General features: G+C 45.3%; 1 protein-coding gene across 1 annotated transcript in view; it reads right to left on the reverse strand.

Moving 5' to 3' along the window:
- Positions 1–20,409, reverse strand: part of FAF2 (Fas associated factor family member 2) — a 63,268-nt gene extending 42,859 nt beyond the window's left edge. The window contains exon 1 of the mRNA XM_010386385.2: positions 20,246–20,409. Coding sequence (XP_010384687.1) covers positions 20,246–20,308 — 63 coding nt within the window. The 5' untranslated portion in view covers positions 20,309–20,409. The remainder of the gene's footprint in view (positions 1–20,245) is intronic.
- Between the last annotated feature and the right edge of the window lie 2,058 nt (positions 20,410–22,467).

The raw sequence follows: 22,467 nt of genomic DNA on the forward strand, positions 1-22,467 counted from the left end.
ACTTGGGAGAGGAGGAAGTAAGTGCTTAATAAAGGTCAGCTAAAACTGGCATTATGTGAGCATGGTGGCTCATGCCCGTAATCCCAGAACTTTGGGAGGCCAGGAATTTGAGACCAGCCTGGCCAACACGGCAAAACCCAGTTCTGTATAAATACAAAACAGTTAGCCAGGTGTGGTTGCGCATGCCTGTAATCTCCAGCTACTCGGGTGGCTGAGGCACCAGAATTGCTTGAACCTGGGAGATGAAGGTTGCAGCGAGCTGAGATGGCACCACTGCACTCTAGGCTGGGCGAAAAGAGTGAGACTGGCGAAAAGAGTGAGACTGACTCAAAAAAAAAAAAAAAGTCTATTGACACCTAAGGTGGCTTGAGATAGCATTGTACAAATTAGCTGCAATGGATATAAGGGTTAACTATGGCACCCCCTTCTCTAATCTTTTAGGGCCGAGTGTCTAATGTCATCAACTGCCACCATAAATCCCCCACTGGTCTGGGACAGACAGGTGACAGAAAAAAAAAAAAAAAGAAAAGAAAACCATCCATTGGGCAGGTCCATCCCAGTCTGTCTTACTGAGAAAAATCCATTGCTCCATGATCCTTTCTCTCCTTCCTCCTCCCTTCAGAGATGACTCCATAAACTGACTTTCCAAGGATTTTGGAGAGCACTGCATTTAATTATAGCAAGTTAAAAATGTAATTGCCTGATAGTATCAGTGGGAGAAAGGCATTATTTACTTTTGGGGCATTTTACTAGAGACTGAACCCCAATCAATGTCTAGTAAAATGCACAGGGGAGATTGGGGAAGTGTGTGAACTATTCTCTTTTTTTTTTTTTTTTTTGAGACAGAGTCTCGCTCTGTCGCCCAGGCTAGAGTGCAGTGGCCGGATCTCAGCTCACTGCAAGCTCCGCCTCCCAGGTTTACGCCATTCTCCTGCCTCAGCCTCCCGAGTAGCTGAGACTACAGGCGCCCGCCACCTCGCCCGGCTAGTTTTTTTTTTTTGTATTTTTTTTTAGTAGAGACGGGGTTTCACCATGTTAGCCAGGATGGTCTCGATCTCCTGACCTCGTGATCCGCCTGCCTCGGCCTCCCAAAGTGCTGGGATTACAGGCTTGAGCCACCGCGCCCGGCCAAGTGTATGAACTATTCTATACTACTTTCCTACTTCAGCTTTGGTCAAACATCTAGTAAAATATATAGGGGACATTGGAGAAGTGTGTGAACTACTTTCCTACTCCAGCTTTGGTCAAACTTCCTCCTCTCCCAAGTTAGAAGACAAGAAGGTGTCAGTCACCTGGAGACTAGCTTTTGAAATACTGTGATCCCTGATCTATCTCTTGCTAAAGCATGACTCAAAGAAGGTATGGCAAACAATAATAGATGGAGTGCAGTATTTTAACAAGATGGCTCAAACAGCTATTTGGATAGGGATTGGGTAACCAGGGTGTAGTCTCCTCATTTTCCTAAGTGGAGTTTATCTTTCCATATCTCATCTGTTTATACTAACAAACGCTGCACGGGGTTGGTGTGAAATCTCAGCTGAGATCTAAATACTCTCTAAATTCCAACTGGCTTGTTGGTTTTAGCTTGCTAAGAATGCGTATTTCAGGTCTTGTTTTCAGTTATTCCCAGAGACAAACTTGGCAAAAACTAGAGATCTTTGTTCTCTCCTTCCGACCACACAGACAGCTTTGCTTTCCTTTATGTAATAGACAGTATGCCTTCTCTGATAGTAGCAGGAGAAATGAAATCTGAAATCCGTTCAGGAAATTAAGTGATCATGGCAAGGCTCTGATCTAGACTAATTTAAACTCTTAAACACACTCAGATCTTTATTATTCACATTTAATTACTGATACTCCAAATTAAGTACCAGCAACTTACTAAACATCTACTACCATGTAATAAAATAGATACTGTAAGTATTGAAACCCTTATTTTCATCACTGAGAAAGCCAAAGATTCAAAATATACATGCCTTGTCTAGGAATATGCAGATAATGGTAAATGGTGGAGCAAAGACTGAAATCTAGACTAATTACTTCCAAAGTCCAGATTCTCTCTTATGCCAAAATGCCTCCCATTCATTATTACTTGAAATCGTTTTCTTTTTTTTTTTTTTGAGATGAAGTCTCGCTGTGTTGCCCAGGCTGGAGTGCAGTGGCACGATCTCGGCTCACTGCAATCCCCGCCTCTTGGGTTCAAGGTGCCCATTACAGGCGTGAGCCATTGTGCCCAGCTAAAATAGCTTTCAATAAATCCTTAATTCAGAAAATTTCCATTTCTGGGCTGGGCATGGTGGCTCATAACTGTAATTTCAGCACTTTGGGAGGCCAAGGAGGACAGATCAACTGAGGTCAGGAGTTTGAGACCAGCCTGGCCAACATGGTGAAACCCTGTCTCTACTAAAATACAAAAATTAGGCAGGCATGGTGGCAGGTGCCTGCAATCCCAGTTACTCAACAGGTTGAGGCAGGAGAATTGCTTGAATCCAGGAAGCAGAGGCTGCAGTAAGCCAAGATTGTGTCATTGCACTCCAGCCTGGATGACAAGGGCCAAACTCCATCTCAAAAAAAAAAAAAAAAAAGAAAAAAGAAAAAGAAAATTTCAATTTCTTTATTGTATATACTAGTAGCTGAGTATCAGCCCATAGATATACATAAAATTGTTCTCCTTTAGGCATAAGATCAACAAACATGTTAATACAGTTTTTCTCTATGGACAAAGGGTTGGAGTCAAATAAGACTAGAAAACGGTGCATATCTGGCTAGGCTCCGTGGCTCACGCCTGTAATCCCAGCATTTTGGGAGGCTGAGGCGGACAGGTCACTTGAGGTCAGAAGTTCGAGACCAGCCTGGCCAACACGGTGAAACCCTGTCTCTACTAAAAATACAAAAATTAGCCAGGCGTGGTGGTGGGCGCCTGTAGTCCCAGCTACTCAGGAGGCTGAGGCAAGAGGATCACTTGAGCCTGGAAGGCGGAGGTTGCAGTGAGCTGAGACTGCGCCACTGTACCCTAGCCGGGGAGACAGAATGAGACTCTGCCTCAAAAAAAAAAAAAAAAAAGGTGCATATCAAATATCTCTTTTCAAATACCCCTTTTAGAAATCTGCAATATAATCTTGTAAAGGCTTTGAAAGGTTCTGCTTCTAGAAAAAAAGAAAATTTAATCTCACAACTTCACAGAAGGGAAGGTCTAAAAAAATAAAAAATACTGGCCGGGCGCGGTGGCTCAAGCCTGTAATCCCAGCACTTTGGGAGGCCGAGACGGGCGGATCACGAGGTCAGCAGATTGAGACCATCCTGGCTAACACGGTGAAACCCCGTCTCTACTAAAAAAATACAAAAAACTAGCCGGGTGAGGTGGCGGGCGCCTGTAGTCCCAGCTACTCGGGAGGCTGAGGCAGGAGAATGGCGTGAACCCTGGAGGTGGAGCTTGCAGTGAGCTGAGATCCGGCCACTGCACTCCAGCCTGGGCGACAGAGTGAGACTCCGTCTCAAAAAAAAAAAAAAAAAAAATTAGCTGGGCATGGCGGTATATTCATTTAGTCCCAGCTACTTGGGAGGCTGATGTGGGAGGGTCACTTTAGCCCAGGAGGTTGAGGCTACAGTGAGCTATGGTTGTGCCACCGTACTCCAGCCCAGGTGACAGAGCAAGACCCTGTCTCAAAAAAAAAAAAAAAAAAAAAAAAAAGAATCAGCTTGGAAACAACAGCTGTGGAACCAAATGGTCTGTGTAAATCAAGATATAACCATATCTTAATTTTAAATAATAGATTCTCAAATATTTGATAACTGATTGGACCCAAATGGCAGTACACAAGTGTGGATGTTTACTGTATAAATATTTGAATATACATAAATACCACATGAATAAACATTTCCAAAAAAATCCCCCACAATATTCTTTATCCAAGCAATTAAAATAGGTGGGGGCCGGGTGTGGTGGCTCACACCTGTAATCCCAACACTTTGGGAGGACAAGGCAGGAGGCCTTAAGGACAGGGGTTCGTGCCCAGCCTGGGAAACATGATGAGACCCTACCTCTACAAAAAAAGGAAAAGAAAAAAAAGAGTAATTGGAAGAAGTGGCTGAGCTTTGTTGGAAAGTTAGAGACACAAGCAATTTTAATTTGTGCAGCAGCAATAGAAAAATTTAAGGCCGGGCGCAGTGGCTCATGCCTGTAATCCCAGCACTATGGGAGGCTGAGGCAGGCAGATCACTTGAGGTCAGGAGTTCGAGACCAGCCTGGCCAACATGGTGAAACCCCGTCTCTACTAAAACTACAGGTGTGGTGGTGAGCACCTGTAATCCCAGCTACTTGGGAGGCTGAGGCAGGAGAATCACTTGAACCCAGGAGGCGGAGGTTGCAGTGAGCCAAGATCAAGACACTGCACTCTAGCCTGGGAAACAGAGCAAGACTGTCTCAAGGAAAAAAAAAAAAAGAAAAAGAAAAAGTAAAACAAAAAACAAAAAACACACAAGCAATAACCCTTTATTCTAATTCTACCACGCACTAGCTTGGTAACCTTAGGCATCTTTCTTAGGTTTGGCTTCCTCATTGGTAAAATGTAAATAAAAACAGTGCTCAGTCCCTTGGGTTGTGCAGATTAAAACAGGTTAGCCACTATTACTGTTGAGAAACAGGAGGTCTTCCAGTATCTGAGTGAGGAAAAAAAAGAAACACGAAGGACACATTAAGGAGACATTTGTAAAAGGCATCGTGAGATGAGTCTGAACTAGCTTAAAAGGTTCTGAAGTAATACAATTAGATTTTGGGAGAACCAAATAAATTATCTTTCATTAATTCCTTTTTTTTTTTTTTTTTTTGAGATGGAGTCTCACTCTGTTGCCCAGGCTGGAGTGCAGCGATACCCTCTTGGCTCACTGCAACCTCTGCCTCCCAGGTCAAGTGATTCTCCTGCCTCGCCCTTCCAATTACAGGAGTGTGCCACCAGGTCTGGCTAATTTTTTTTGTATTCTTAGTAGAGATGTGGTTTCACCATGTTGGCCAGGCGGGTCTCAAATTCCTGACCTCAGGTGATCCACCCGCCTCAGCCTCTCAAAGTGCTGGGATTACAGGCATGAGCCACCAGGCCCAGCCCCCATTAATTCCTATTCTAGTATTGATTCTTTCACTTAACAGACTTAATTCCACTAAAACAAACAGAATCAAAAAGTATGCTGGCTATATTCAATCTTTCCTAAATGTGAGTTTACCGCTCAGATTCAAGCAGAAAAGTTGTTTTGAGAGAAATGAAGGTATTTCACTTCAAAAACACTCTAGAGAAACAAACTTCATTGGTCCTCCAAAAATAATCTAATAATTTGACCTTCCCTGTTCCCTGTCCATCCCTCACCCCTTCTAGGCTGACAAAATCTGCCATTATGTTTCAAAATAGCTTGAAATCACACCCCTAGAATTTCACATGCATAAGAGGTATATATATTAGCAAAATTTAATGTCAAGTCACAAAATGTTAAAAATTTATCACTTTTCAATCTTAAAACTTGACATGAGAGGATGCTCTAGGATTTAGATTCAACTACTTATTAAACATCTATTGGCTGGGCGCGGTAGCTCAAGCCTGTAATCCCAGCACTTTGGGAGGCCGAGACGGGCGGATCATGAGGTCAGGAGATCGAGACCATCCTGGCTAACACGGTGAAACCCCGTCTCTACTAAAAAGTACAAAAAACTAGCCGGGCGTGGTGGCGGGCGCCTGTAGTCCCAGCTACTCAGGAGGCTGAGGCAGAATGGCGGGAACCCGGGAGGCGGAGCTTGCAGTGAGCTGAGATCCGGCCACTGCACTCCAGCCTGGGCGACAGAGCAAGACTCCGTCTCAAAAAAAAATAAATAAACAAACATCTATTGCATTTTATTTTTTGAGACAGAGTCTTGCTCTGTCGTTAGGCTGGAGTACAGTGGCTGCGATCTCGGCTCACTGCAACCTCCGCCTCCCAGGTTCAAGCGATTCTCCTGTCTCAGTCTCCTGAGTAGCTGGGACTACAGACATGCGCCATCACACCCAGCTAATTTTTTTATTTTTAGTAGAGATGGAGTTTCACCATGTTGGCCAGGATGGTCTCGATCTCTTGACTTCATGATCTGTCTGACTCGGCCTCCCAAAGTGCTGCGATTACAGGTGTGAGCCACAGCGCCCAGCCTATTAAACATCTTTTAACCAAGCACTATAGTATGTGTTTTCTGATCCACTCTTTTTTCTTGTTTTGTTTGGAGAACAGAATCTCACTCTGTCACCCAGGCTGGAGTGCAATGGTGTAATCTCAGATCACTGCAACCTCTGTCTCTTGGGTTCAAGTGATTCTCCTGCCTCAGCCTCCCGAGTAGCTGGTACTACAAGCGCCTGCCACCACGCCCGGCTAATTTTGTATTTTTAGTAGGGATGGGGTTTCACCACGTTGGCCAGGCTAGTCTCGAACTCCTGACCTCGGGTGATCCTCCCACCTCTGTCTCATAAAGTGCTGGGATTACAGGCGTGAGCCACTGCACCTAGCCTTTCTCATCCTTTCTTATAACACCCCTATAAAGTTTTAAAATATTAGTCATTAAATGTAAGACCTAAAACTCTAAAAATCCTAGAAGAAAACCTAGTAGTATCATTCTGGACATCAGTCTTGGCAAAGAATTTATGACTAAGTCCCCAAAAACATTTGCAACAAAAACAAAAATTGAAAAGTGGGACCTAATTAAACTAAAGAGCTTCTACACAGCAAAAGAAACTATCAACAGAGTAAACAGACAAAATGGGAGAAAATCTTTGCAAACTACGAATCTGACAAAGGCCTAATATCCGGAATATATGAGAAACTTAAACAATTCAATGAGCAAATAATAATAATAATAACAACCCCATTAATAAAAATGGGCAAAAGCCAGGCAGAGTGGCTCATACTAGTAATCCCATCACTTGGGGAGGCCAAGGTGGGAGGATTGCTTGAAATGAGAAGTTCAAGACCAGGCTAGGCAACATCTCTAAAAAACATTTAAAAATTAGCCCAATGTGGTGGTGTACACCTGTAGGCCCAGCTCCTCTGGAGGCTGAAGTGGGAGGACCACTTGAGCAGGACTCTGAGGCCACAGTGAGCTATCATCACGCTACTGTACTTTAGCTTGGGAGACAGAGCAAGAACCTGTCTCGAAAAACAAAAACAAAAACAAAACAAAAACAAAAAGCTGGGCACAGTGGCTCACACATGTAATCCCAGCACCTTGTGAGGCTGAGGTGGGTGAACCGCTTGAGGTCAGGAGTTTGAGACTAGCCTGAACAACACAGTGAAACCCTGTCTCTACTAAAAATACAAAAATTAGCTGGGTGTGGTGGTGTGCGCCTGTAATCCCAGCTACTCAGGAAGCTGAGGCAAGAGACATCGCTTGAACCTGGGAGGCAGAGGTTGCAGTGAGCCAAGATGGCACCACTGCACTCCAGCCTAGGCAACGGAGTAAAACATTGTCTCAAAAAAAAAAAGGGAGGTGGGTACAAAGTACATGAACAGACACTTCTTTTTTTTTTTTTTTTCTTTGAGACAAGGGTCTCACTCTGTCACCCAGGTTGGAGTGCAGTGGCACCATCTTGCTTGGCTCATTGCAACCCCCATCTCCCAGGTTCAAGTGATCCTCCCACCTCAGCCTCCTAAGTAGCTGGGACAACAGGCCCACACCACCATGCCTGGTGAATTTTGTTGGGGTCTTGCCATGCTGCCCAGGCTGGTCTTAAACTCCTAAGCTCAAGTGATCCACTGCCTAAGCCTCCCAAAGTGCTGGGATTACGGGTGTGAGCCACCACACCCAACTCAGACACTTCTCAAAAGAAGACATATACAGGGCCAGGAGTGGTGGCTCGTGCCTGTAATCCCATAATTTTGGGAGGCCAAGATGAGTGGGTCACTTGAGGCCAGGAGTTCGAGATCAGCCTGGCCAACAGGTGAAACCCCACCTCTACCAAAAAATACAAAAGTTAGCTGGACATGGTGGCACATGCCTGTAGTGCTAGCTACTCGGGAGGCTGAGGTAGGAGAATCTCTTGAACCTGGGAGGCAGAGGCTGCAGTGAGCTGAGATCATGCCACTACACTCCAGTCCCGGCAACGAAGTGAGACCCTAAGGAAAAAAATATATACACACACACACACACACACACACTCACGGCCAAAAATAGTCAACATCACCGATCATTAGAGAAATGTAAATCAAAATTACAATGAGTTACCATTTTGTACCAGTCAGAATGGCTACTACTAAAAAGTCAAAATATAACCAGATATTGGCAAGGCCACAGAGAAAAAGGAATGCTTATACAATATTGGTGGGAATGTAAATTAGTTCAGCCACTGCAGAAAGCAGTCTGGGGATTTCTCAAAGAACTTAAAAAAACAGAACTATCATTTGACCCAGCAATCCCATTAATGGGTATACACCCAAAGGAAAATAACTTGTTCTACCAAAAAGACACACACTCATATGTTGATCACAGCATTATTCATGATAGCAAAGACATGGAATCAACCTAGATGCCCATCAACAGTGATCTGAATAAAGAAAATGTGGTACATGGCTGGGCGCAGTGGCTCACGCCTGTAATCCCAGCACTTTGGGAGGCCAAGGTGGGCAGATCACGAGGTCAGGAGATCGAGACCATCCTACCTAACGCAGTGAAACCCCGTCTCTACTAAAAATACAAAAAATCAGCCGGGCGTGGTGGCAGGCGCCTGTAGTCCCAGCTACCCAGGAGGCTGAGGCAGGAGAATGGTGTGAACCTGGGAGGCGGAGCTTGCAGTGAGCCGAGATGGCACCACTGCACTCCAGCCTGGGTGACAGAGCGAGATTCTGTCTCAAAAAAAAAAAAAAAAAAAAAAGAAAGAAAATGTAAATGTATACATATACACTATAGAATACCATGCAGTCATAAAAAAGAACAAAATCACATCCTTCACAGCAATATGGATGTATCCTTCACAGCAATATGGATGTAGCTGGAGGCTGTCACCGTAAATTAATGCAGGACCAAAAAACCAAATACCACATTCTTACTTGTAAGTGGGAGCTAAACACACTGAGTACACATAGACACAAAGATGAGAACAACAGACACTGAGGACTACTAGATGGTGTAGAGTGGGAGGGGGGCAAGTGTTGAAAAATTAAACTAAGTGTTGGATACTACGCTTACAAATCTGGGTGATGGGATCATTCATACAACAAATCCCAGCAACAAATCATTACTCATGTATCAAACCTGCACACTTACCCCTTTAGCTAAAATGAAAGTTGAAAGAAAAAACAAAACCATGCCCACACCCACACAAATATCTATGTCATTTTGCAGATATAGAAACTGAGGCCTACAAGCATAAAGTAACTGTCAGAGACATCAAATTGCTAAGTTCCTAATATGGACCTCTTTCCCCTACACTGCTGCAAAGATGAGAATATGGTTAACTTTCAACGCTCAAAAAACAAAAAAAAAAAATAAAAAGAGGCTGAGGCAGGCAGATCGTTTGAGTCCAGGAGTTTGAGACCAGCCTGGACAACTTAAGGAGACTATGTTAGCTGGGTGTGGTGGCATGGGCCTGTAGTTCGAAAGAAAAAAAAAAGAATACAACAAAAAACTCTTTGGGATTGAGATTTCTGGTGAATTATTCATTGAACAAATATTAATCGAGCATCTATCATGCAGCAAGCACCAAACAAAGAAATCAGTTTGAACCCCCCAAAACTGTGTGGAGTTAAAAGACACGTAAATAATTTTATTATTATGACAATTACTACACACCAGTAAACAAATCCTTAAGTCCTTCAGGGAACTTATCAAGGAAGAAATCAAGGTTCTGAGCTGAAAACTAGTGGAAAGAGAAATTTCAGGACAAGGGAAGAGCAAGTATGGAGGCATGAGAAGGAATAATATGTTAGGGAAACTAAAAAATATCACTGGAATAGAAATAGAAAGGGTAAAAATGTAAGGTTTAACAGTGAAGTCAGACCATGAGGTACAGAGAAAAATTTTATGCTGCTCTAATCAATGCCACTCCAATTATTTTTGTTAGAAATACTGTTCTGGGCCGGGCACGGTGGCTCACGCCTGTAATCCCAGCACTTTGGGAGGCCGAGGTGGGCGGATCACAAGGTCAGGAGTTCAAGACCAGCCTAGCCAATGTGGTGAATCTCCATCTCTATCAAAAAAATACAAAAATTAGTCGGTCGTGGTGGCACACGCCTGTAGTCCCAGCTACTCGGGAAGCTGAGGCAGAACAATTGTTTGAACTTGGGAGGCAGAGGTTGCAGTGAGCCGAGATCGTGCCACTGCACTCCAGCCTGGGCGAGAGAGTGAGACTCCGTCTCAAAAAAAAAAAAAAAAAAATATTATTCTGAGGTCAGATGTGGTGGCTCATGCCTATAATCCCAGTACTTTGTAAGGCCAAGGCAGGTGGATCACTTAAGGTCAGGAGTTCAATACCAGCCTAGCCTGGCCAACATGGCGAAACCCCATCTCTACTAAAAATACAAAAATTAGCTGGGCATGGTGGCATGTGCCTGTGGTCCCAACTATCTAAGAGGGGGAGGTGGGAGGATGGCTTGAGCCCAGCAGGCGGAGGCTGCAGTGAGCCAAGACTGCACAATTGCACTCCAGCCTGGGCAACTGATACTCTGTCAAAAAGGGAAGGGAAGGGGATGGGAGGCAGGGGTGTTCCTCCAGATCAAAATATATCATAAGCCTCTATAATTAAGTGCAATATTGGCACATATAGAAAAAGACCAATGGAACAGAAATTCCAGCTGAGGCTGGGCGCAGAGGCTCACACCTGTAATTCAAGCACTTTGGGAGGCCAAGGTGGCCGGATTGCTTGAGCTCAGGAGGGTTCCTGTTTCACTGTTGTTTTAATTTGCAATTCCTTAAGGACCTCAAATCCTTAAAGATTTGAGCACTGGGAGTTATAACTAATATAAATGACGAGCTGATGGGTGCTGACGAATTGATGGGTGCAGCACACCAACACGACACATGTATACATATGTAACAAACCTGCACGTTGTGCACATGTACCCTAGAACTTAAAGTATAATAAAAATTAAACAAAAATAAATAAAAATAAATAAATAAATCATAAAATTATTAAAAAAAAAAAGATTTGAGCATCTTCTCATATGCTTATATGCCATCTGTGTATCTTCTTTGGTGAGTTGTCTATTCTGATCTTTTGCCTACCTTTTAATGGAGTTGTTCATTTTAAGTTTTAAAAATATATTTTGGGCTGGGCACTGTGGCTAACGCCTGTAATCCCAGCACTTTGAGAGGCCGAGGTGGGCGGCTTACCTCAGGTTAGGAATTTAAGATGAGCCTGGCCAGCATGTGGACACCCCAGCTCTATTAAAGGTACAAAAATTAGCCAGGCATGGTGGCACACACCTGTAATCCCAGCTACTCGGGAGGCTGAGGCAGGAGAATTGCTTGAACCCAGGAGGTGGAGGTTGCAATGAGCTGAGATCACACCACTGCACTCCAGCCTGGGCAACAAGAGCAAAACTATGTCTCAAACAAACAAATCCAGTCAGTCTTCATGACTACTTACCTATGCTATGCAGTTAAGTATAACATAATCATATCTCTGTAAGACAAACACAGAAGTTCTCTTACCCAGCGAGAATGGGACCCACAACTAATCAATTAACTGAAGTCAAAGTGAGTAATAAAAATATTCTACACAGTATATAAACATTTCATTTTAACATAAAGAACTCACAGTAGCCAGGCGCGGTGGCTCAAGCCTGTAATCCCAGCACTTTGGGAGGCCGAGACGGGCGGATCACGAGGTCAGGAGATCGAGACCATCCTGGCTAACACGGTGAAACCCCGTCTCTACTAAAAATACAAAAACTAGCCGGGTGAGGTGGCGGGCGCCTGTAGTCCCAGCTACTCGGGAGGCTGAGGCAGGAGAATGGCGTAAACCCGGGAGGCGGAGCTTGCAGCTGAGATCTGGCCACTGCACTCCAGTCCGGGCGACAGAGCGAGACTCCGCCTCAAAAAAAAAAAAAAAAAAAAGAACTCACAGTAACACAACAATCTTTTGAGAAAAGCCTATCCTTTTCTTTAGGGAATGGATCCACTGGCACTCCTTGGATCTTTTTTAGTTTTTTGAGAGGGAGTCTCGCTCGGTCACCCAGGCTAGAGGGCACTGGCGCAACCTCGGCTCACTGCAACCTCTGCCTCCCAGGTTCAAGCGATTCTCCTGCCTCAGCCTCCTGAGTATCTGGAATTACAGGCACCCGCCACAAAGTCCGGCTAATTTCTGTATTTTAGTAGAGATGGGGTTTCACCATGTTGGGTAGGCTGGTCTCAAACTCCTGGCCTCAGGTGATCTGCCCACCTCGGCCTCCCAAAGAGCTGGGATTACAGGCGTGCACCACTGTGCCCAGCTATTTTTTACTTTTTTTTTTTTTCTTTTTTGAGACAGGGTCTCACTCTGTCACCCAGGCTGGAGTGCAGTGGTGCAATCATGGCCCACTGCAGCCTCCACCTCCTGGGCTAAGGTGATGCTCCCACCTCAGTCTCCCAAGTAGCTGGCCCACAGGCATGCGCCACTAAGTCCAGCTAATTTTTTTGTTGTAGTTTTAGCTGAGATGAGATTTCACCATGTTGCCTAGGCTGGGATCTTTTTAGCATAACCCATACTGATTTGATTTCTTTAAGTGGAGTGCAACCCTGAACACTTGCCAAGCAGTAAGTGCACAATCTTGCATCTCAATGATTTTTCCTAAAGTCATTTACAGTTAACTTGCCCACACCTAACTGAACAGCAATTTTTTTTTTTTTTAAGCAATTTCCCGGACAGAGCCAGTTTAAAGCTTTTAATTTTGGTTTCATATCAATGAAAACTCCTTTTGCACTGGTATTTTATAGATTTATGTAGTGTTTAATTAAACGCACATGACAAACATAACCAGCACACAGTAGTTTGGGAGCAAACATAACTGCCTCTTGTCAGGAGTACAACTGGACACTTGAGCGTATTACAGAGTAAAGCTTGCAGAAACGCTTGAACATATTACAGAACAGAGTTTAGGGAAAGGAGGATATCTGTTCCAATTAATCAGTCAAGTGAAGGTTAAGGTTAAGAAAGCTTCCACATTAAGCGTTTGTAGATCTGTATATGCAGAAGACAAAAATACACAAACAACAAACCTGGAACTAGAATAGGGAAATAAAATAAGATTTGATTACTTTTTAAAATACAATTGTATGTTGCTAACTTGCAACAAGCATATATTACTAGATACTTTTTTAGACAGAATCTGACTCTGTTGCCCAGGTTACAGCCACTGCATGATCTTGGCTCACTGGTACCTCTACCTCCTGAGTTCAAGTGATTCCCATGCCTCAGCCTCCTGAGTAGCTGGGATTACAGGCCTGTGCCACCACACCTGACTAACTTCTTTTGTATTTGTATTTTTATTTATTTTGATATTTTATTTTTATTTATTTGAGATTCACACTCTGTCGCCCAGGCTGGAGTGCAGTGTCACGATCTCGGCTCACTGCAACCTCTGCCTCCAGAGTTCAAGTGATTCTCCTGCCTGATCCTGAGTAGCTGGGATCACAAGCACATGCCAGTATGTCTGGCTAATTTTTATATTTTTAGTAGAGACGGTCAGGCTGGTCTTGAACTCCTGGCCTCAAGTGATCTGTCTGCCTCGGCCTCCCAAAGTGCTGGGATTACAGGTCCCCAGCCTACTAGATTTTTTAAAGTAAAAAATAAAAAGAATGCTGTGAACTAGATAATAGTATCTCCCAACTTTTTTTTTTTTTTTAAGATGGAGTCTTGCTCTTGCCCAGGCTGGAGTGCAATGGCGTGATCTTGGATCACTGCAACCTCCGCCTATCAGGTTCAAGCAATTCTCCTGCCTCAGCCTCCTAAGTAGCTGGGATTACAGGTGCCTGCCACCATGCCCAGATAATTTTTTTGTATTTTTAGTAGAGATGGGGTTTCACCATGTTGTCCAGGCTGGTCTCAAACTCCTGACCTCACGATCCGCCGGCCTTGACCTCCCAAAGTGCTGGGATTACAGGCATGAGCCACTGCGCCCGGCCAGTATCTCCATTTTATAGAAAATGAAAGAGGTTCAGAGAAACAAGAACCTGTTTAAGATCGCAGAACTCACCAGAAGCTGTTGAAAAGCTAAGTCATATTTGCCTGGATTTTCAAAGCTCTTGTTTTCTCAACAGTGCCAAATTCTCTGGCAAAAAAACCTCAACTGGACCATCGTATGTTCTGTTTTCAATACATGAACAGCACCATGTGTTTTTTTCCCTTTAGGTAATAATCAGGTGAAGCCAAAAGAAAGATTTTCAAAATGAGTTACAAATTTGATTCTACAGCCCAGTGTTCAGACTATCATTTAAAAGGATGAGGGTCATACATTTCTTCCTCCTGTGCAAGCAGAAAAGGGATCATTTCTTCCTCTGTTGGCCTGCGTAACTCCTTTAGTTCCCGCTTCTCTCTGTCCATGTCATCCTTCTCCAGCTGTTCAAACAGCAATCTAGAGGCAGTGAACCAAGGCACTAGGAGAGTCTGCTATATTGGGAAATTTGGGGGAAATGAACGCCAATAAAAGTAACCTTTCATATACCTGCATTAGCTCTCCTTAAAACCTATGTCCTTATTCTTTCCCATTTGAAATGGCTTAAAACAATAGTCTGCAATAGTTACTCATATTCAACTGATTCCAAAACAAACAGAAGTGGAGAACTATAGAAGAATCCTAGAAGACATCAAACAGACTGAGAAACATGATATTAAATAAAATGCCTTGGGGAGTTCTAACCAAATCATGTCACAAAAAAAGTGAAACACAGGAAACCTGAGATTTCCAAAATATTTTACTTTCCTTAATTTCAATATACCAAATGAAAAAACATATTGAGAACCAACTCCTAAAGTGTCATCCTGTTCTGTCCTAACCCCTGTGGAGATTCCAAACACATACTCCATACTGTTAGTGAAGCAAACCTGAAACCTAGTGCCACTCCCTAGTTGAAAAATCCTTTGATGGCTCCCCTTGTCTACAGATTAAAGTTTAAACTATTGAAGCCAGCTTTGAAAGGCCTCCAAAATCTGGCTTTAATTTACCTTTCTAGTCTTACTGTTCGCTTCTAATACTCTTCAGTTCATAACCACAGACACTTCACTTTCCCATCTCCCTACCTTGTGCAAGCTATTTCTTCAGCTTTGAATATTCTGCCCAACACCTGTTGAAATTCTATTCCTCTTCCAAAGTAGCAAGGTATATTGGTAAGAGCTCAGCCTTCAAGTACAGATGTAGACCCACCAGAATTCCACTACCTGGTAGCTTAATCACCTTGAGCAAATACATCGATAGATTTGTTTCCTTATGCATACCACCTATGGTACTTTAAAAACTGCTGTAAGGATTAAACATAATAGTTATACTTTAACACTACGCCTAAGGCATAGCAGATACTTAATAAATGTTACCTGCTGGCCGGGTCCTGTGGCTCGCGCCTGTAATCCTGGCACTTTGGGAGGACGAGGCAGGCGGATCACCTGAGGTCAGGAGTTCTAGACCAGCCTGGCCAACATGGTGAAACCCCATCTCTACTAAAAATACAAAAATTGGCCGGGCGCAGTGGCTGACACCTGTAATCCCAGCACTTTGGAAGGCCGAGGCGGGCAGATCACAAGGTCAGGAGATCGAGACCATCCTGGCTAACTCAGTGAAACTCCGTCTCTACTAAAAATACAAAAAATTAGCCGGGCGTGGTGGCATCGCCTGCAGTCCCAGCTACTCGGGAGGCTGAGGCAGGAGAATGGCGTGAACCCGGGAGGCGGAGCTTGCAGTGAGCAGAGATCGTGCCACTGCATTCCAGCCCGGGCGACAGAGTGAGACTCCATCTCAAAAAAAAAAAAAAAAGAAAAGAAATAAAAATACAAAAATTAGCCGGCGTGTGGTGCATGCCTGTAATCTCAGCTACCTGGGAGGCTGAGGCAGGAGAATCACTGGAACCCGGGAGGCAGAGGCTGCAGTGAGCCGAGATCACACCACTGCACTCCAGCTTGGGCAACAGAGCGAGACTCCATCTCAAAACCAACAACAAAAAAATGTTAACTGCTAAACTATCTTTCTCCCCTCATGAACACTCTTGGTCTTCCCTAAGCTCCACAGCACTCTTTAAATACCACATTATGGCCAGGCACAGTGGTTCACGCCTGCACTTTGAGAGGCTGAGGCAGGAGGACTGCTTGAGCACAGGAGTTCGAGACCAGCCTGGGCAACATAGGGAGACCTCGTTTCTACACACATAGAAAACTTTAGCCAGACGTGGTAGCACAAGCCTGTAGTCCCAGCTATTCAAGAGGCTGAGATGGAAGGATCTGCTTGAGCCTTCAGTTCATCACTGCCATGATCATGCCACTGCTCTCCAGCCTAGGCAACAGAGCTAGCCCCTGTCTAAAAAATTAAAAAAAAAAAAAAAAAAATTAAAAAAAAAAATAGAAGAAAAAATTAGCCAGGGCTTGGGAGTGGTGGCTCATGCCTGTAATATCCCTGCACTTTGGGAGGCCGAGGCAGGTGGGTCACCTGAGGTCAGGAGTTCAAGACCAGCCTGGCCAACACAGGGAAACGTCATCTCTACTAAAAATACAAAAATCAGCCAGGCATGGTGGCAGGCACCTGTATTCCCAGCTACTCAGGAGGCTGAGGCAGGAGAATAGCTTGAACCCGGGAGGCGGAGGCTGCAGTGAGTCGAGATCGTGCCACTGTACCCCAGCCTGGGCAACAGAGCAAGACTCTGTCTCAAAAACAAACAAACAAAAATTAGCTGGGCACTTCTAGTCCTAGCCACTTAGGAGGCTGAGGTGGGAGGATTCACTTGAGTCCAGGAGTTTGAGGTCGCAATGAACTATGATCACGCCACCGCACTTCAGCCTGGGCTGAAGTGTGTGTGTGTGTATCATATACCCATTATTCATGTGTGTACTTGACTTCTCCATTAAGTTACACACAAGATGGCTGTGGATATAAATTTCTAAATCTCTACCACTTACTACTTGTGCAAGCTATTTGACCTCTCAGAACCTGTTTCTTCATCATTAAAATGAACAAGATTAACCCTTTACACTGCTATATTAAAAGGTTTAAAAGAGTTAAGGGGCCAAGTGTGGTGGCTCACACCTGTAATCTCAACACTGTGAGAGGCTGAGGCAGGAGTTCGAGACCAGCCTGGACAACATAGCAAGACCCCCATCTCTACTTTTAAAGTTTTTTTTTTTCTTTTTTGAGACAGAGTCCCGCTCTGTTGCCCAGGCTGGAGTGCAGTGTGGCACAATCTTGGCTCACTGCAATCTCCGCTTCCCAGTTTCAAGCGATTCTCCTGCCTTAGTCCCCCTAGTAGCTGGGATTACAGGCATGTGCCACTATGCCTGGCTAATTTCTGTATTTTCAGTAGAGATGGCGTTTTGTCATGTTGGCCAGGCTGGTCTCGAACTCCTGACCTCAGGTGATCCACCCGCCTCAGCCTCCCAAAGTGCTGGGATTACAGGCATGAGCCACCGTGCACAGCCTAAAATATTTTTCTTAAAAAAAGAGTTAATGTACATCAACTGATGCTTGGTATAATGCTTGGCATCTAGTGAGTTTCAACAAATGTTTGTTTAATGGCAATGTGGATAATGAATCTGATCCAGCGATTGCTTATAGAATGGAAAGAAAAAAGATGCATTTCCCTCAATAAATCCAGTTTCATAAGGCAATCTTAATACAGCTCAAACCTGCTATCCACCTCTCTTCTAATAAAGATCTCCACAGTTCTGGCTGGGCGCAGTGGCTCACGCCTGTAATCTCAGCCGAGGTGGGTGGATCATGAGGTCAAGAAATCAAGACCATCCTGGCCAACATAGTGAAACCCCGTCTCTACTAAAAATACAAAAAGTTAGCTGGGTGTGGTGGTGCATGCCTGTAGTCCCAGCTATTTGGGAGGCTGAGGTGGGAGAATGGCTTGAAACCGGAAGGCGGGGGTTGAAGTGAGCCGAGATCGCGCCACTGCACTCCAGCCTGGGCAACAAGAGCGAAACCCCATTTCAAAAAAAAAAAAAAAAAAAAATCTCCACAGAAGATAAGATGGAAGTTCCTATGCACTTTACTTCAGAAATGCTATCATATATTCATATTCATGCTCTTCCAGTATGAGACTAAAGATACCATAACTCACATTGCTTCATTGCACTTAAACAACATGTTAGCTTACCCCTGAAGAGTTCTAGGGGGTAAAATGGTCTGCCAAAGTTAAACAACACTCTGAAACTGGTCGTCTACCTGGAAGTGTAATGGAAGTGTAAGCTGGTTGTCTGCTGTTTTCTCATTCTTTAATTATAATTTGCTGGGTCATCAATTCAATTTCTCTACCAAAAATTCCAATCAAATATCAATTACATCTACGACAGCATTTTTCCATTTATACACTTCCAACCCACTGCTCAATTTAAGAGGGGAAAAAATAACCACTTCAAAATTTATTATAGTGAAGTCTATTCAAGGAAATTGCAGAAAAGTGAGAACTCGCCAAAAAAATATTTATTATCTCAGTATCTGCATTCCACACTCAACTGTACAGTGACAGATAAGTTGTACAAGACAGAAGTCAGAAGCCTGGGAAGGGTTGTGGATGATGGACATAGCTTTAAATCTGACACCATCACTTTCTAGCTGTGTAACCTAAGCATTTTATTTCTTGGTCCTGATACCCTTCATCTGTAAATCAGCGACTGTAACAGTATGAACCTCATAGGGTTGTTGTATTAAATGAGGTTATGTACGCTAAGTTTACAAAGTACTTACATCTGAAATAGTAAGTGGGATTCCACCTAGCAGCGCTGAGCACTAAGCTTCTTCATAAATATAGCTGAATAAATGAATATTTACACATTTTATATAAGGAAATAAGTGCATCAATAACGTTAGGTCTATCCTAAGTCAAATTAATAGCAGAAATACTATTTGGGGGCATTTTACAGTCCACAAGGCCCTTCTGACATCCATATGTCCATTTGATCTCCAGAACATCCTCAGGAAGTAGTTTTTTTTTGTTTTTTTTGTTTTTTTTTTTTTGAGACGGAGTTTCACTCTTGCTGCTGCCCAGGCTGGAGTGCAGTGGTGCGATCTCGGCTCATCACTGCAACCTCCGCCTTCCGGGTTCAAGCGAGTCTCTCCTGCTTCAGCCTCCCGAGTACCTGGGACTACAGGCGTGCACCACCATGCTCGGCTAATCTTTGTATTTTTAGTAGAGACGGGGTTTCACCATATTGACCAGGCTGGTCTCGAACTCCTGACCTCGTGATCCGCCCGCCTTGGCCTCCCAAAGTGCAGAAATTACAGGGGTGAGCCACCGCGGCCGGCTTGGGGGTAGATATTTTTAAGACAGTCCCTTCAGAGATAAGGAAACTGGTAACAAAGTGCCAAGGTTACCCACCCTAGTGGTATCCTCCAACCGTTCTCCAGCTCAAGGGTAAGTGATTAGTGGCAAATGTTCTTAATACGACGTCCTGTATTAACATAACATTCCCGCAAGTTACCACCCTCCTCAAGCATAGTGAAGCACAGGAATCCAGGAATAAGCCAAAAGTAATAAATCCCGTCAGAAGCCACTGATGACACTTATCACCTTGCATTGTTTTCTCACTTGGTGTCCTCCCACACCTCTAGGGCGGGGACCAGGTCTGTGTGTAGGTGCCCCCTTCCCGACCGGAACCCCCAACACGAAACCTGGTATCCAAGAGGCCCCAGTTTGTGGGAATGTTTGTGGAAATGGCATGGGATGCTGGCAGGAGGTTTTCCTGTCAGAGACCCGAACGCCAACTCCGCGGTGGGGATTAAGCGTCTCCGGCAGATACAGACTCGTTGGGCGGAGAGGGTCCGACCGATAACCGGGCTGGAAAGGATGGCTGAGGACTGACGCCGCTAAGAGAAACCAGGGAAGCTGATACGCTGAGGGCACCAGAGGCACAGACGAGGCGGGTCTGGCCGCAGCGATGGCTGGAAGGCTAGGGACCAATAGAGGCTTGGGGGCCGGGGGAATCAGGGCAGTTGGAGTCTGGGGGGAGGGGGCCGGCCTGCTGGTCTAAGAAGAATCTGAGCCCAATCTGAGGAAAGTTCTGAACTCCTCTAGGGGCCCACTCCCCATCCCGCGGAGGCATTTGCTGCACCGAGTACTCGCTGCTACCTGAAACTGCAGCAGCTTCTCTGTCTGCTCCTGGGTTAGATCCCGCTCCTCAGGCGCCGCCATTTTGCCGCCGCCTCTACGCTCCTGACCCGTCCGCACCGTCACCCGCCGGAACTGACCTCAGCCACAACCACATCCGGTCTGAACGACCGCCGGGCGCAGCTGCGTCTGCGCGCGCTGGCCCACTAACCCCCACCCTACCCCTGGTCGCCGCCAGAGGGCGCCACGCTCGGGCCTATCCCGAACACTTCCGGAAACTGCCGAGGGACTGTCGGTACAAGTCGCCCTTACCCTTTAGGCGACGAAACGATCTGCTCGAGACCTAAGATTCCAGTGGAGTCTTGCAGAGCCGAGAGGGCCCGAATGTGCCTCGAGAAACTCCGGAGCGTCCCGAATGGCATTCGGCTGATTTCGGCTGCTCTCTAACCATTTTCCGGCAACCTCAGCTATTCTTGGAGGTTTCTCAGGAGATGTGGCCGTTCCGAAATACCAGCCTTTTGGTCTTTGGCCCCTGACCTAAAGTTTCCAAAAGCTCCTGACCATCTCTCGGGAGGTGCCGAAGGATACTGGCGCGGCATTTCCAACGCCGCCTTCGAAGCGGAAGCTGTGGGCAGGCTTCGACTACCGTCCCATTGCCGCTTCGGAGTCACTTGCTAGGAAGGGCTGGACTGGGCTCCCTGGATCCTCGACGATTCATGGCGCCCCCGCCGTCGGCAGAGCTTTCCGTCCACCGCCGTGGTTGCTGCGCTGGAGCCCCGGCCCAGCGTCTGCTTTTCCGTGCCTGGAGTCTTGTCTCTCCGCACTAGCGCTGCACTGGCCCCTTGTCCCTGTGACAGGCGAAGAAAGATCCCTGGACCGCGATTAGGAGACGCGGGTTCTAGTTGCCACCTTGCCAAGTGCTGGACATCCTTGGGCAAACCACTTGGGCTCCATTTTGCCATTTGTTGAATGAGATTCACCAAGAGCCCCTGATGTGCTGCCGCTGCCCCTTCTCCTCGAGGCAGTCTCCTGCCCTTCCCTTCTGCTGCTTACACTGCCCTATCACCATCCCTCAATCTCTGTCTTCCTCTGCACGTCCCTTGCCCCTTCTCGTCCGCCACCTCTCTTTAGATTTCCTGTTCTCATTTCCACCTCTCCCTCCGAACGCCTCCTCTGCCCACCTTCTAGAGAGGCCTAGGTCTTGGTACACGCTTTTCCACGGACGACCTGTGTGATTCCCAGCAAGGCTCTCAGCCGCCTGCGCCCCACTCTCATCCCCTTGTACGGTTGATCTGGTGAGACAGAAAAGGCTTTGAGAGCTGGTTCTGTGAAGAGTACATGAAATTTTGGCTGCTTCTTTCCAGACTTTATCAGGTCTGCACAAACCACAACGTCCTGGAAAAACATTACATTGTACGCCCTAAAACGCAACCCCCCAAAGTGCTAATTTGAAAAACAAAACAAAACAAAACCCCGGCAAATTTGGATCTGCATATGAAATCTCTCCATTTAAAAATGGTGTCCCAGCTATTTGGGTGGCCGAGGCAGGCGGATCACCTGAGGTCAGGAGTTCTAAACTGGCCTGGTCGACATGGCGAAACCCCGTCTCTACTAAAAATACAAAAATTAGCCAGGGGTGGTGGCGCGTGCCTGTAGTCCCAGGTACTCAGGAGCCTGAGGCAGGAGAATCGCTTGGATCTGGGAGGCGGAGGTTGCAGTGAGCTGAGATTGCCCCACTGCACTTCAGCCTGGGCGACAGAGTGAGACTCCTTCTCAAAAATAAGTAAATAAGTAAATAAATAAAATGTCAATTAATTAAAAACCCCCGAAGGCAAAATTGGAAGCAGACAGCTGCTACTCTAGAGAATTTATTACAGTAACTCAAAGCTCAAGGGAGACTCAGGGTTGTTCAACCTCACCAGAAACACTGGGTTCAGGTAAACTAAATGAGAGGTGGCAAAGTCAGGTGTCTTCAGGAATTGTGTAATTCTCACTTAAGATATATACTTGCCAGGAGGCACGGTGGTGAATGCCTGTAGTCCCAAGCTACTCAGGAGGCTAAGGTGAGAGGAGGCTGCTGTACGCTGTGATCACACCCGTGCACTCCAGCCTGGGTAACATATTCTTTCAACAGACCTAATTTGTAGTTATTATTAAACACCATTGAATGTTTCTTCACTTCCTCAAAGAAACTTACACTTTCTTTGTCTATCTTTCTGTTTTCTTCTTTCTTTCCTTCCTTC

Source organism: Rhinopithecus roxellana, chromosome 3 (assembly GCF_007565055.1).
Source record: "Rhinopithecus roxellana isolate Shanxi Qingling chromosome 3, ASM756505v1, whole genome shotgun sequence".
Taxonomy (NCBI): Eukaryota; Metazoa; Chordata; class Mammalia; order Primates; family Cercopithecidae; genus Rhinopithecus; species Rhinopithecus roxellana.